Source organism: Phodopus roborovskii, unplaced genomic scaffold (assembly GCF_943737965.1).
Source record: "Phodopus roborovskii unplaced genomic scaffold, PHOROB, whole genome shotgun sequence".
Lineage (NCBI taxonomy): Eukaryota > Metazoa > Chordata > Mammalia > Rodentia > Cricetidae > Phodopus > Phodopus roborovskii.
The window spans coordinates 18,220,578-18,235,255 of record NW_026126416.1 but is presented as its reverse complement, the minus strand read 5'-3'; the positions used below and the strand labels follow the sequence as shown (position 1 = coordinate 18,235,255).

At 39.5% G+C, this 14,678-nt stretch overlaps 1 protein-coding gene across 12 annotated transcripts in view; it reads left to right on the top strand.

Moving 5' to 3' along the window:
• Positions 1-14,213, top strand: part of Plcb4 (phospholipase C beta 4) — a 367,915-nt gene extending 353,702 nt beyond the window's left edge. For 8 of the 12 annotated variants that reach the window (XM_051183307.1, XM_051183305.1, XM_051183306.1 and 5 more), the window contains 6 exons: positions 324-499; positions 2,802-2,903; positions 7,155-7,212; positions 7,585-7,671; positions 10,749-10,785; positions 12,687-14,213. In XM_051183307.1, the coding sequence (XP_051039264.1) occupies positions 324-499; positions 2,802-2,903; positions 7,155-7,212; positions 7,585-7,671; positions 10,749-10,785; positions 12,687-12,775 (549 nt within the window). In that variant the 3' untranslated portion in view covers positions 12,776-14,213. The remainder of the gene's footprint in view (positions 1-323; positions 500-2,801; positions 2,904-7,154; positions 7,213-7,584; positions 7,672-10,748; positions 10,786-12,686) is intronic. The other 4 variants (XM_051183311.1, XM_051183309.1, XM_051183310.1 and 1 more) reach the window with 1 other exon arrangement.
• Positions 14,214-14,678: the final 465 nt, after the last annotated feature.

Sequence of the window (14,678 nt, the reverse complement as noted above, 5' to 3'; positions counted from 1 at the left end):
TCAGCTCTCTGTTCAGACCTGTGGCCCTAATAGAAATGAAGCATGAGATGATGAGATCTGCTGCAACTGGCCAAGACCCAGACACAGTGGAGGCTAAGACAGGCAGTGAAATAATAGGTCAATGTAAGATACTTACCAGCCACAGTGACAGATGTATCTCCATAAAACAGTGACTAGTAGTAATTTTTTTTGGGGGGGGGTTTATATGTCCCTATTGATTCACAAAACAAACTGTGAGCTGGCCTGCATGAATAGTGGTGTCCTTTCAGTGCATACGTGACCCAAGAGATTCCAGATGACTCCATGCCATGTTCTCCAAACAGGTAAAAGAGATTGTGGCACAGCACACAAAGGAATGGTCAGAAATGATCAACACTCATAGTGCCGAGGAGCAGGAGATCCGGGATCTGCACTTGAACCAGCAGTGCGAACTGCTTCGAAAGCTGCTCATCAACGCTCATGAACAGCAGACCCAGCAGCTGAAGCTCTCCCATGACAGGTGGGAGGGTCAGACACCCAGTGTGTGTGTGTGTGTATGTGTGTGTGTGTGTGTATGTGTGTGTGTGTGTGTATGTGCATGTGTGTGCGCATGCGTGTGTATACATGTGTGCCTGTGTGTGTGCATGCGTGTGCATGTGTGTGTGTGCGTGTGTGCACATGTATGTGTGGGTATACAAAACAAGCAAAAGTGAGTTTGATGTATCTCATACACTTAGTGTAAGGAAGCTGATTTGTCAGACGTAGCACCTGCCAACAGCTTACACATGTTAGGAAGATGCTACAATCACATAAAGGTAGTTCAGATTGCAAATTGCATATAATGCATACTAAAAAATGCTCTTCCTCCTCTAAGTGTTTTGGGTGCTCAACAGTAAGTTAGGGCTGGAAGTGAAACAGACCCAAATTCTCTTAGGAAGATAGGACATGGTGAAGGAGCTCCTAGGGTGACTCTCACCCCATAGTGACAAGGCACTCGAGATAGCCTCCTTCCTTTCTGTATGCTGTTAGAATTGCATTTTAGAAAAACAGACTTATCAAAGACCTATCAGTTCATTTGCCTATTCCCATGTCAGCAACGTGCGTACTGCACTTGAAGTACTGCCTAGGCTAAGCCGGACTCCTCCCTGGACAGGAGAGTATGTGTTTTTCTTTCATCTTTTCATCTCAGTTCGCTGGTAGCTTGCTTGCCCTTTCTTCATTAAGTACTGACTATGCCACAGTCAGGGTATGCTCTTATACACAGTACAATACAAAACAGAAGCTTTATACCAATTAAGCAGAATAGTCATTTTTTAAAATGACAATTGCATAAAATGTGAAAATTTCAAGTCTTTTGCCGAGACATCCTGCCATGAGGAAATAAAGTGGTTTGCCGTAGCTTCCAGTTCTCACATGAGGCAACCGAATGGCATCTCACATGATCTGGTGCCATCAAGACTTGTGCTATGCCTGTGAAGTTCTGAGTACTTGGTCTGCTCACACAGGGTTGCAGGTTGTCTTGTCTTCTTCAGGAGTGCTTCTGGTTGCATATGTGCAATGCAGCAGCAAGTCTGTCTGCAGCATCCCCTCCCCCCTTTGAGTGCTGCTACCATGCCAGCTTGTAGGCACCTCCCCTTATTTCATTGTGTCAAGCATTTTTCCAGTCATCATGTTTGTAACCACATAGAGAAAAATTATTAGCCTCTAAGTTAGGTTTTACCTGAAGAAAATAGAAAAAATTAATTTTTCATTGCATGGAAAGACATTTTTAAAAATCCCACAAACCTAGCTGCTAATTTGTCCTTAAAAATAGGTCTGTGGTGAGAGCATCCCTCACAGCAACAGCAGTACTAGGGTTTTTCTTTTGCCACTGCCTGGTGGATCGTTTCTTTCCTGCTTTGTGATTGTACTCATTTATTTAATGCTTGCTAGCAGTGTTTGGTCATCCATTAAGTGTTCTTGAGTGAAGGAAAGGATGAGTGGGTGTGTGGAAAGGTCACTTTACTAACAAGTTATGGAAAACTCTGAGAGTGATTGACTTGGGTCCAGGGGTTTTCTAATTGTCCTGCTGATGGGACATAAAGTGGCTGACTAAAACTCAATTTTAGCTCTGCCCACTCCTCTTATGTAGAGTAAACCACTGGACCTAAGTAACCAGAGTCCTTGCCTGCACATTGTGGGCAAAGACCTTAGGAGATCACTATTAAGTTAAAGAAATATTTGTAATCACATCCATTTTAGTACTTTAAACTATATGCCTTTATTATACACGAGTGATGCAAAAATTAGACATGTCTGCCATGCACACATGCACTTACACTGTCATTAGTTGGTTGTAAATACAGGTCTGGTATTTCCTATCATTATTTGTAACTATTTAGCCCTTTTCATTCCCATGGGTTGTTGGTCAGCAGGAAGGTCACTTGTGAAGGTTAGAGTATCCTGTCTCTTCCCTCTCACTGGGTCTCACTGGTAAAGGTGAACATCTGTATTTTTTTTTTTTTAAGTAAATACAGCATCATTACTCAAATATACCATCTGCAACACATGTCTCCACTAGGTGGCACTGGTCTTATCCACGAACTCGATCATGTAAAGAATATTAACTTAACCCTATTGTTACACATTGTCTTTGTGTCTTTTGTTTTCCATGTTATATATCATAAAAGCATAAGACACCAAGATCATTCACACTGCTATACACTCATTGCAAGCACCAGAACTCCATCTGTATTCTCATTAACCTTCAACTGTAGCCTCGTGGAACTCTTAATCACCATCATATGCCTCTTCATTCATTTATTTTTGTTTTTATTTTATAGGGAAAGCAAGGAGATGCGAGCCCATCAGGCTAAGATTTCTATGGAAAATAGTAAAGCCATCAGTCAAGATAAATCTATTAAGAATAAGGCAGAACGGGAAAGGTAAGCGTGAGAATGCTCACTGGGACACTCTGGTTTCCTGGAACAGTGTCAGCAACATTTGGCTGTGTGAATGCAACATGGATCTGACATATAACACCGGTGTATTCCAAGAGTTCCGTTCATGCAATTACTATGGAAGTAAATTATTACTGCAATAGTACAGTGGTTTCCAATATTGTCCAGCTAACTGCCACTGGTAAACTGTATTTATATTCACACAACATACTGTAAAACCTGACAACATTCCCTATAATTCTGTGGCATTCTTCCTGCATGCCCCCAAACTGTGTTGCAAATCTCTCTCATGCTCATGTGTCAGCAAGTCTAGATGTGATGGTTCTGAATGTCAGGAAGGTTTCTTCTCACCTTGATTGACTTCTTTCAATACCAGGGATTATCTATAAAGCTTCCACATAGATTTCCTTGTTTGTCCGTGGGATTTCTGGAAGGAGAGACTGAGGCAGGAATGTAGGTGGATGTGACTTACAGAGCAAGGAGTCTTCCTCCCATACTGGAAGAGAATTTGGGGCAGGACAAGACCTGAGTAAAGCTGTGGTACCATGTACTATTTGCAAGCCTTCACCACAGCTATAAAAGGGAACCTGAGGTGCTATCAGTAGCTGTGTTACCCATAGTTGCCATTGAACACAAATAACAATCACCCCATGACCCATCTGTGACAGTCCAGAAGCTTTCAGCTCTATAGGAAAAACAATCAGGCCAGAACTGGGGCAGTCATGGACAGCAAGGGTCCTGCTGGATGGATGACAAGTGGTGAGATATGGCCTTCTTTCTGAAGACCCAGTCCACTGAAAGACTGTTTTCTGCTCCACAAACACAGGATACAGATTAGCCCTTGGGAAATGGAGTTCAGGATTGCAGACTCATGCGTCACCTCATAAAGCAAGGACTGTTAGAAGGATTTGCAGTACAAAAGTGGGGGCTCTGAGCCTCAGCTCTGGCCGCCCAGCCTTCTGGGATACTGTGTGCTGATGCTTAGATTAGAACTGCCGTTGCATTTATTCTTTTCAGCTTTTAAATGATGCTAGATAATAGTAAATCCAAATATGACCCAATATAAAACATCCCAACACATCTTTTTATGGTGAAGTTTTGTAAAATGTCATTTAAACATAATACCCCATCAATGGGAAATAGAATTCCATAGTAATATATTTTGTATTACATTCATTTTTTTACTTACTTTATGTGACTATGGTGTGTGATGAGTATGTGTGTGGGATTGAGAGAGAGAGAGAGAAAGAGAGAGAGAGAGCGCACATAGGGGCACCTACAATCCTACAAGGTATTCAGATGACAGCTTGCAGGAGTCATTTCTCTCCTGTGGGTCCCAGGGATCCATCTCAGGTTGTCAGGCTTGCTCTCAGGTTCCTTTATCCATTGAGCCATCTTACTGGCCCTCCATGGTAATTTTGGCCTGGAGATGAGATGAATTGAGTTTTTGTTTTTAACTATTTAGCCAAGATATATCTCAATGACTGTGGGGTGCCATTTGTGGCTCTCAGTAAGAAGTTACCAGGGAGATAGATAATCTGTCATCCCTTCCAACAGTTCTTTGGAGTGTGATATTGTTGTTTACTTCTCAGAGGTGCCAGTCTCTGGACACTTTCTCAGACAAGGGACTCTATTTAAAGGTGTTATATACATAGAAATACATCTTCAGCTCAAATGTCTCAAGTATTCCAAACATCCTAAATACAAATTAAAATTTAATTTGAATTGTTTTAGGCTGTGTTGTTAAATTTGAACTCTTTGGGGCTATACAAAGTGAAATATAAAATTCAGCAAGAAGACTGGGCTGTTAAATAGTCCTTTATTGTGTTTTATCAAATATGTTACAAAGTAGACTTAAGTTCAGCTGAATTCAAATTTCCTTTTCTTTTATTTCCATACAACGTCTTATTATTTTTCTGAGACTAACCTGGAACTCACTAAGATCCTCCTGTCTCAGAGTATTGAGCTCTGGGATGGGACAGGAATAGCCACCACACTCAGCTTTCAAATTGTTGGAAACTCTAAGATGCTGCTAACATCATTACCCAGGCTTTAAAGATATTGTCTTTAGCTCCGTGTGGTGGTGCATGCCTTTAATCCCAGCACTGGGGAGGAGGGGCAGAGGCAGGTAGAGCTCTGAGTTCAAGGCCAGCTTGTCTGCTGAGCAAGTTTTAGAATAGCCAGAACTACATGGAGGAACCCTGTCTCCAAAAGGAAAAAAAATAATAACATTTGTGCCAAAAAGTCAATTACCCTTTAAGTAGCTCATTGATATGGTTGTGATTTCAGTCTTACCATACTGCTGAGCACTAAAGTTAAGAGTTTATCACAGGACTTAGCAAGGCCAATAGAAACTGAAATGCTGTTCTGTTCTTGGGTCAGAGAAGACTTTTGAATAGAAATTATACAATATTTGTAACAAAATGAGAATGCAGCACTGTGTGTCATGGACAGAAAGAACAGTGGATTTTGCAAGAAAAGCATGTGTATCTCCTAAAAGATGTCAAAATTAATGACACAAACATTCAATGAAGATGTAAAAGTAGAAACTAGAGTGAATACCAAGATCTCAGATCAAAATTAGTAACAAAGTGCACAAAACAGTAAAGTGAGGAGGAAAATCAAAAGAAAACATCCAGAAAAGTTATAGCTTATCTAAAGACAATTGTGAAAACAAATGCACCACTCACAAGACTGTTGGCAAGAATGATCAAGAGGAAAGAAGAACCATGAATTAGTGATATTTGGGGGGAAACAAACCCTGAAAATAAATAAAGGCAAATAGTTTTCAAAGGCTACTATAATGCTAATGGTAAATTTGAAAATATGCATAGAGTGGAGAATTAGTTAGAAAAATACACATGCCCAGAGGGCAGCCCATAGCCATGTGAATGCAAACATCATTAATTGGATTTGGAAGTTATTAATTATGTTAATAATAGAGAAAGAATACATGAGGTTGGAGGAAGAGTGGCTAAGGGCACTGGGCGACTTTGAGGGAAGGTAGGAAATTCACATTGTATACATGTATAAACTTTTAAAGAATAAACATTATTTTAAAAGAGAAAAGGAAAACACACATGAAGTGACTACAAATGGGAAAGCCCGAGAAGACATCATTATTATTATAGAAGTTATTATAGAAGATGCCCCATTTGTATGGTGTCTAGTCGTGAAAAGCCCCTCACCCATAATCAGGGACACAGTTAATTCAGCATGAAGCACCAAACATGGGGCAGAATTGTTAGTGTCTGGCAAGTCAAGGCTGGGCAGCTGTATGGGGAAAGCTGAGTCCCATGCTCCAGCATACAAAAATATAAATTAGGGTTAAAGACAGAGCTGGGGGATAAAGATGAAGTTGTCCACATCCTACCAGCAAGCAAGTCTGAGAGCTTGGGTTTGTAAATGAAGCTGAAAATACCCTACTAAGTCCTTAAAAATTACAGAATGATGCTAGCATGCCAACAGTATGTATCAGTGCTATGTGGGATCGCATTGGAAATGCTGAATACCAGGTCCCTTCAGCCCCTCTGACTCCAGGTCAGCACAGCAGCCTGTCTTTGATAGATCCTTTGATGATTCATGTGCTAGAAAGTCTTAGATGTACTTCTCAAGGGCACATCTGCATATAGTTAAAAATATTAAAATACGGCTACGTCAGCCTATGCCAGCCCCAGGACTTCCTCCAAGGAGAGGAAGAAGGGAAAATAGAATACGAAGGAGTGCAAAAGAAGCTTAAATTTTTATGCAACTTCTCTTTTCTTTAAAAATAGGAGAGAAGGGATGGGACAGATGGCTCTGTGCTTAAGGGCGCTTACTGTTCTTGCAGAGGACCTCAGCTTTCTTCCCAGCACCCACATGGTAGTTCACAAGTGCTTATAACTCCAGTACCAGGGGATCCAATACCTTCCTCGTCCTCAGAGGGCTCCTGTGTATGCATGGTGAAAATAAACTCTTGCAGGCAAAATACATTTGCATGGACAAAATAAATAAATCTTTTAAAAGTGGGAGACCACAAAGAAGCGTTAGTATTGGTTAATCTTGAGTAAACTGTACACAGTTGATTTTTACATATTTCTATGTATATAATGTGTTTGGGAAATGCTACAGTAAAAAAATTAAGGGGAAAGGAAGCAATAATCTTATCCAGGAAATGTAGTGAGGTAAGACTGGTTCTTGTGGATATAAGTAAATCCCACATGGTGTCACACTATTATTTGTCTCCATTGCTTTTAGGCGAGTCAGGGAGTTGAACAGCAGCAACACTAAAAAGTTTCTAGAGGAAAGAAAGAGAGTAAGTATATCTGTGACTAATAACTTGTGCTCACCTCCCAGCCTTTCAAGCTGATTTCCTTGTTTTTCTGTACATTAAATGTTCCAGCATTGCCCTTCCCCAAAAAGCCAAAGCAATCTCTTCCTGCAATCACTATGGAAATTATCTGATAGCATTTTATGTAGGTTACAAAGCTAAGTTTCAGTCATGTAGAGGTACTCAATTATTTTCCAAGATTTAGGAAAAGGAATATGTGCTCCATATGATATGTGAATTTAAACTCTTAACAGTTTTCATGGTCTTTTTCATTGCCTTTAAAAACTATGATCACCCTGTTAAACGATAAGCTTAAGACGCATCCATCATTTATATTTGATCTTATTTTTTTTCCAGCTGGCAATGAAACAGTCGAAAGAAATGGATCAATTGAAAAAAGTCCAACTCGAGCATCTAGAATTCCTAGAGAAACAGAATGAGCAGGTATTTCAACCAATGCACATGACAGACATAGACAGCCTGTCAGCCTCAGGGTGGTGGCACCATGACCCACAGGAACCTTCTGGGAAGGGCTGTGACCAGGGAGTACAGGGGAAGATAGAGTGACTTGCTGGCTGCTTCCTCCTTTTCATCAAAAATCAAAACAGAAAAACAAAACAGAACAAAAACCAAAAACAGAAGTGCCTTCTACGGAGTGGGAGAGGAAAGTTGGTTTGGGGCGTTAAGAGTGCAATGTTGTCATTTGTATCTATTGTAGGGATATGTCCTAAGAGTGACTGTACTAAGAGGGAGGATATGAGCAAACAGGTTGCAAATTACTTCTTCATTTTCGTTTAGAGCCTCGCAGCTTGCAATCTATAGGTAAATTCTTCCCAGAGCTTCACAGTCGGGTCTAAATTCTTGCCTCCAGAACTCAGCACGATGGTTAGCCAAGCTCCACTTGGTCAGTGACCTGCACCAGGGCAAATCAACTTCCCGGAGGGGTAGTATAGCAGGCTCTATCCCACATGAGCTATAGCCCACCAGCCTTCCTTTCAGCCTCTAGTTCACAGGGCACTGTAGCTCCCAGCAAAGTGTACATTTCTGTCTCACTTGGTTCCATTTCACTATTGATTCAGACACTGTACTTTGTTGACAATTTACATCCATTCAGAAACCATAAAGAGCTGTCAATGAAATACTACTACTCCTTTTTTTCTGTTCTATTTCTTCCCCCCTAGAAAGCAATGCTAGGTAAGATTTTTTTTTTTTTTTTTTCAGAGTAAATAGCTTGCCCTGAAGAATACTTCAGAAAGAATTACATTTTAAAAGGCCCTCAAGAAAAGAACACAAACCCTAGTCCTTTTTGTCTTGTAGCTTTAGGTAACAAACCTAGCTTCTGGTTTCAAGTCCTGCTCCCTGTTGGACAGAATTCGGTCCTCGCATGGTTCCGAATTGTCTTGTTTCCTTTTAAGCTAGTCAATTCTAGCCATAAATACTGCCCTGATCCCCAAGACAAACTGGGGTCCTAGAAGTACAGTTCATTTGACCAACTCATAAATACATCATATTCTGGATCACATTGTGCAACTTAGGTTTTTTTGTACTTAAAGCACCCCACAGAATGTGAATGTGTCCCTGGCAACACAAGACTGTCAGAAAGGATAAAGCCAAAGCTTCAGAACTCACTTCAGAGGTTCAAGGAAGTAGAGGGTGAAGCTATCTTTGAGAGGGTTTAGAATCTGCTTTAAAAGAAGGGCATGGTGAAAGGCAAGACAGAGTTAGGTTTTAACTATCTAAATTAAGAAACTATTTAGAAATTATCGTGTTGCTTAGCAACAAGTTTGACTAAAGAATGTAAATGTGCTAAAAATTACTCATCACTACATAGTGATGTAGATCAGAAGTACAGAATACAGTTTTCAGTCATTGCTACTTTTAAAGCATAACAAAGAAATCACTATGAGCATTAAACTATTCCATGGATAATTCAAACCATATCAGCATGTGCATTAAAATATGGGGTTACTGATAATTGTATTTTTGGGTCATGTTGTAAATATGCTGCCTTTTTGTTCTTAAACTTCATATAATGTCTATTAATATGTCATAAGTATCATCTACCACCCACAACTGAGGCTTTGAGTCATAGAACTTAAGAAAGCACAGAATGTGGAAAATATTCAGATGTACAAATGTAATGATATTCAAGGAAAGACGTTCACAATATCAAATACAAACTTCCAGCAAATGTAAAGTTGGGAATTGAATTTCTTCATTAAGGTTTAATTTGCAAACATCACTTGCTCCATAGCAAATTAAACACTAGATTTTTGTAGGGCATTTTTAACATGAAGGTCAAGAAGTGCTGGGTTCACAGTTACTCTGTCTGCTGTAACACTGTCCTAGGCACAGTGCAGGGAGTACAGTGTGTGCCTTATTTCATCATAAAGACAAAGGCTGGTGCCATATGACAGAACTCCACTCATAGTCAAGCAAACATTCCATGAGCCAAACAGTTTGCCCACTTCACAAGATCCCAAACTCTTAAATCTTCCAAACTATTGTTAAACTGCAGATTTCCTCTCTGTGTGTAGACCAAAATGATTTAATTAAAACCTCCATACAATATTGCCCGTTGAAGTTTCTTACTCTTTCCCTTATCCTTATAGATCTCCCAGCCATGTCCTAACAGCCCATAATAAAGCCTGGTGGATCTATGTAACTAGACCACTGTTAAGGCACTGAGGTTCACATAATTTGATCTTGATTCTGGATCCTTTGTCTATGGCGGTTAAATAAGGATCAGGATAAACAAATAGGCCGAATAGATGTTTATTCAGGGAGAAATAACTTACAGCCTAGACAGATGAACACCAGGAAATTCAACCCGATCTTCTCCTGTCCGAGTCACGCCAGCAAGAGAGCTTTTCCTCGATCTCCCTCCTACCTCCTTCCACAGGTCACTCCGCCCATGGCTCCACCCCCCAATGGGCGTGGTCAGTGCCACAGAAGGACTATCTCACTACATTTGTCCTTTGTAAAACACTTTCTAGCCTTTCCTCTTCCATCAGCCCGTTGTTCACTTAGACTTCTAAGAGCCAGGACATTTTTTTTTTTTTTTGGTAACTTAGTTTTTCCCATAGTTCTTCAACCACACAGTGTTTCATCTGTCTTGACATGTACCATTTCAGACATTCAACGATTTCATTACTGTCACATTCAAGTCTTAAAAAAGTAGTATCTGTCATCTATCCTATCAGTCAGTAAAGTGAAGTAAAGGGCTCAACTAAAGCTCAGACAACCTCCCCCTCACAGGAGAGAGGCACACATTGGACTAATAGGTCTTTGTTGTTTCAACCTGGAGTCCCCCATCAGTTGTTTGTTCTGTTATTTTTATTCCTTTGTTGAGCTCAGCGTGGGGAAAGTTGTTGCTAATGGGTGTATATGTGTTTTACTCTTAGCTTTTTTGCTTTTCTGTATATGGTTTTTGCATTCATTTCTTGAACTCACTTCAGTATTCATTTATTTTGTTTTCTATGTATGACTCAATTTTGACATTACTATTTTTGTACAAACAGCTTTTGAAATCCTGTCATGCAGTGTCCCAAACACAAGGTAGGACTGAAATTTTGACGATAAGCAAGACTTTGCTTTCCTCTGGCTACGTCAGTATTCTTGGTTTGATTTCCATTTATGACTCCCATCTGGTCATAACTAACTGATATCTTAAGGGGTTAGACTTAAAACCCTGGCTATTTCATGCTTGAATTCCTCATCCTACTTAATCTGAAATGCTGTCACATTTGTTTGTGGTAGTGTTTTAGCGAGCATTTCCAGTTGTAAATCTGGGAATCAGGTTGTTATCATGAAGAAAACCCAGACATAAGAACATTATTTATATATAATGTTTATTGGTGCTTTTCAGTGATGTAGTATTATGGTCTGTGTACAGAAATATTATAATACAATGTCTTTTTCTATATTCTCTATTAAGTCTGGTCAGCTTATGACTAGTCACCCCTTGCAAGGTGACTCTATAATTGACTATTTGAAACAGAAACAAAATATTTTTGAGAAAGATGTCTGTCTGTAATAGCCAGACACCTGCTAAATTGTCTCAGACAATAGAAATGGATGGTCACCTGCTCATGTAAGAATTTAGCCCTCAGGATAATCTTTCAATGGCATATAATTATGCGTTCTATGACTCCTTAAATGCAAAGATGACAAAATATAGGGAATCTTTTATTACTGTTTACTGAGCATCAAGTCATTTAATTTCCAGTGCTAACAATGTCTCACGGCCATCTTATAATACTGTTTGTGTCATTATTTCATGTTTGTATATTTTTCTCCATTTCTTCATTTTCCTGTATTGCTTACTATATGTCAGGTGTTGAAAAGTATGTGGGTAGATGGAATCATTAGTCCCAAATTTGCACAGAGGTGAGGTTAAACCTACCCTCACTAAAAGGAAGCTGAAAGCCACAAGGTTAAAGTAATTATAATAAAAGCACTGCATTGTCTGTGAGGAACTGAGTTTTGTAATGGAACCTTGTTTAGGAAACTTAGATACTTGTAGTATGATCTCAAGTTGAGCCCCCTGCACCTCTGACTTTCCATATCAAAGTCAGACATGGACTATCAACATAGACATGAACAGTAGCATCAGGGCATTTCAAAATCTTCCTTCCACAATGTATCTTACCTGTCATTTTTTTTCAGTGATCTATTACTGAAAATGGGAAGGGGGGGCTGATTTGTTACCACCCAAAAGGTACAAGCGTGTGGATTGGGCAGCTAGGCTTTTGGTTGGAAAGTCAAAGTTGAAATGAACCACTTGGTTTCTACTTGTTACTAGATCTTGCTTCTGTAGGCCCCCTTGAATAAGCTGCTTGCTTTAGTTACTATCTTAATTCATGTTATTAAATTCATCCTGGCTTATATCCTGGTGGTCCATCAAAAGTAAGTTACTCCAGAGAATTAAGATCCCTGAAGTTTGGATAGTAAGATTTCGGGAATCCACATACTCCTGTAATATTATGTTCATAGACTCACCTTACCTATCTCCATCGAAATACTCCTAAGCAATTTTAATTAAACTTTGGACTGTTTAAGAAATTACCTGTACATAAGCAATGCTATTCTGAGAATGATAGACTTATCCACACAAACTACTGGCAACACACGGCACTGAATCCAACAGTTTGATCAGCTAAGTATCTGGCTCCACTTCTTTTCATGCATTTTCCCCAGAATTTTATATGCCAGTCTTTCTCAGACTTTTATGTACATTAAAATTTCTGGGAAGATCTTGTCAAACTACAGATTCAGATTCAGTAGATCTTAAGTAAACTCTGAGAATCTACATTTCTGTGAATACCCCCAAGAAGTTCTGAGGCTGTCAGTCCACTTGGCACATTTAAAAAGAATAGGTTTAAAGGAAAGAGACCAGAGCTAGTGGGTGCATTCATAAGGGGATTTCCATGTGTAAGGCTGTGTCTCTGGTGTTGTAGGCGAAGGAGATGCAGCAGATGGTGAAATTGGAAGCCGAGATGGACCGCAGACCAGCAACAGTAGTATGAAGCTTCAGAGTGCAAACTGAAGCTGGAAAACCATGGACCATCAGGAGATCATGCCCAGCTTCTAAACACAGACTCCACAGACAGAAGCTGTTCTCTTTTGTGTTTCTTTTATGTATAGACACTGTGTTACATGAAACCACACAGACTGGGGATGACCAAATGTTCTGCTATTTAACAATTGTGTATTAAATTTCTTTGGCCAACCAAAAATAGCTATGTATCCACAACAACCAAGAATCTTGTATTCCTGACAGGCAGAGTTGAACCATGATACACAACTTAAACATGTTTGTTATAAATCAGCATCACAAGTCAGTGGGCTTGGTGTTTACAGCTCTGCTTTGTGGTGCATTAGGACATGTTTGAGCTGCTGCAAACAATAGTGCATTAGTACCTTAATAGTAAGCGCATGCACTAGAAGAAACAACTCTGTCTACAGTTCATTAGCAGAAGTGGTGGTCTGCTATATAAATCACTTTTTTACACCTAAGTTACCTCATCAGTAAGTGCCATGTCTTTACCATGCCATAAGATGCTAACTTCCTGTAAATGTTGCAGAAACCGTTAGAATAGACACAGAAGAGTGTACCTGTGCCAAGCTCATCAGTGCTCCAAGGGGGACTCAACAGGCTCGTTTCAGAAAGTTTACAGCTGACACTGCTTTGTAGGGATTGCTTCTGCAGATTCCAGATATTACAATTCACTATACACTATAAGGATTGTGAAGTGGTTATTGGAAAATGTTTGTAAATGTGACCATGTACAAAGTGTTTATACTCCTTAATTCTCACGGTTATAGCGCGAAATCATCTAGACATTACCACGTGACAAGACTAGTAAACAGGAATCATAGACCTAATGTTTTGCATGATGCACAAGCACCGATTATGACTAACCTATTCAGACACAGTTAATCTAACACCAAATAAATACTGGTTAAGTAAATGTATGGCACAGAATATTATTTGACTATCAAGACTTTTAGCATAATGAAAAAGTCTATATATATGTGTATATGAATTATGTGGGCATTCTTGATACTCCAAGTTCTAGTTTGAAAAAATACATAACTAATTTAATTTTACACAAAAATATTTATGCAGATTTTCAGACTTTCATATCAGGAAATAACCTTTTTATGTCTGTTAAATATCCAAGCGATTTGCTACCGTGTTAATCTGCATGGTCTTTTCGCCTGCTGTAGTTGCATTGCAGGTGGCACATAAAATGGTAATGCTGGGATCAAGTCGTGCTACCCAAACCCAGAGGAGTGCACAGAGACCTGGTAGCCTTGAATGAATCGGATTCCTGAATTTAGGGTGCAAAATGCCAACTTAATTGTTGTAAATGATTGTACAAATTGATTCTGTGTGTTCCTCTGAAGAGGGCAGAGAAAATTATGATACCATGAAGGCTGAAATTCAACTTACGACTTCTCTAATAAAAAAGGAAAACACAGTTACATCTTTCAGAGTATTTGCTTCCACGTGCCTTTCTAGGAAACCTTTGCCTTTTCATACACAATCTCTTCATGATTTTTCAAAAGGGGCTTTATGTCATATCCCTATTATGGTTTCACCCGACATAAAACACACAGTTTCCATATATGAAAGTCGTGAGTTCGTTCTGAACTTCTTCCTTTCTTCCTTTATTTCTTTCTCTCTCTTTTTTCCCTCATAGTTAGGATTTGAGTAGTTCCTGTACACCATCAAACTCCTGATTTTCTTATTTGTAAAACAGTCAAATCAGACTGAGTATTTTCAGTACCAGAATTTAATTTTGTAAAAAGTCTTCACGTTTGGGTTGCCAGTTTTCAAAGACTTTGATAGCTTCTCTTCCTCAAAGCCAGAGGTTCCTTCCAGGAGCTTCCCTCTGCTATCACTCTGTCTCCCACACTGAAGCCACTGTTTGTCACTAGCCTCT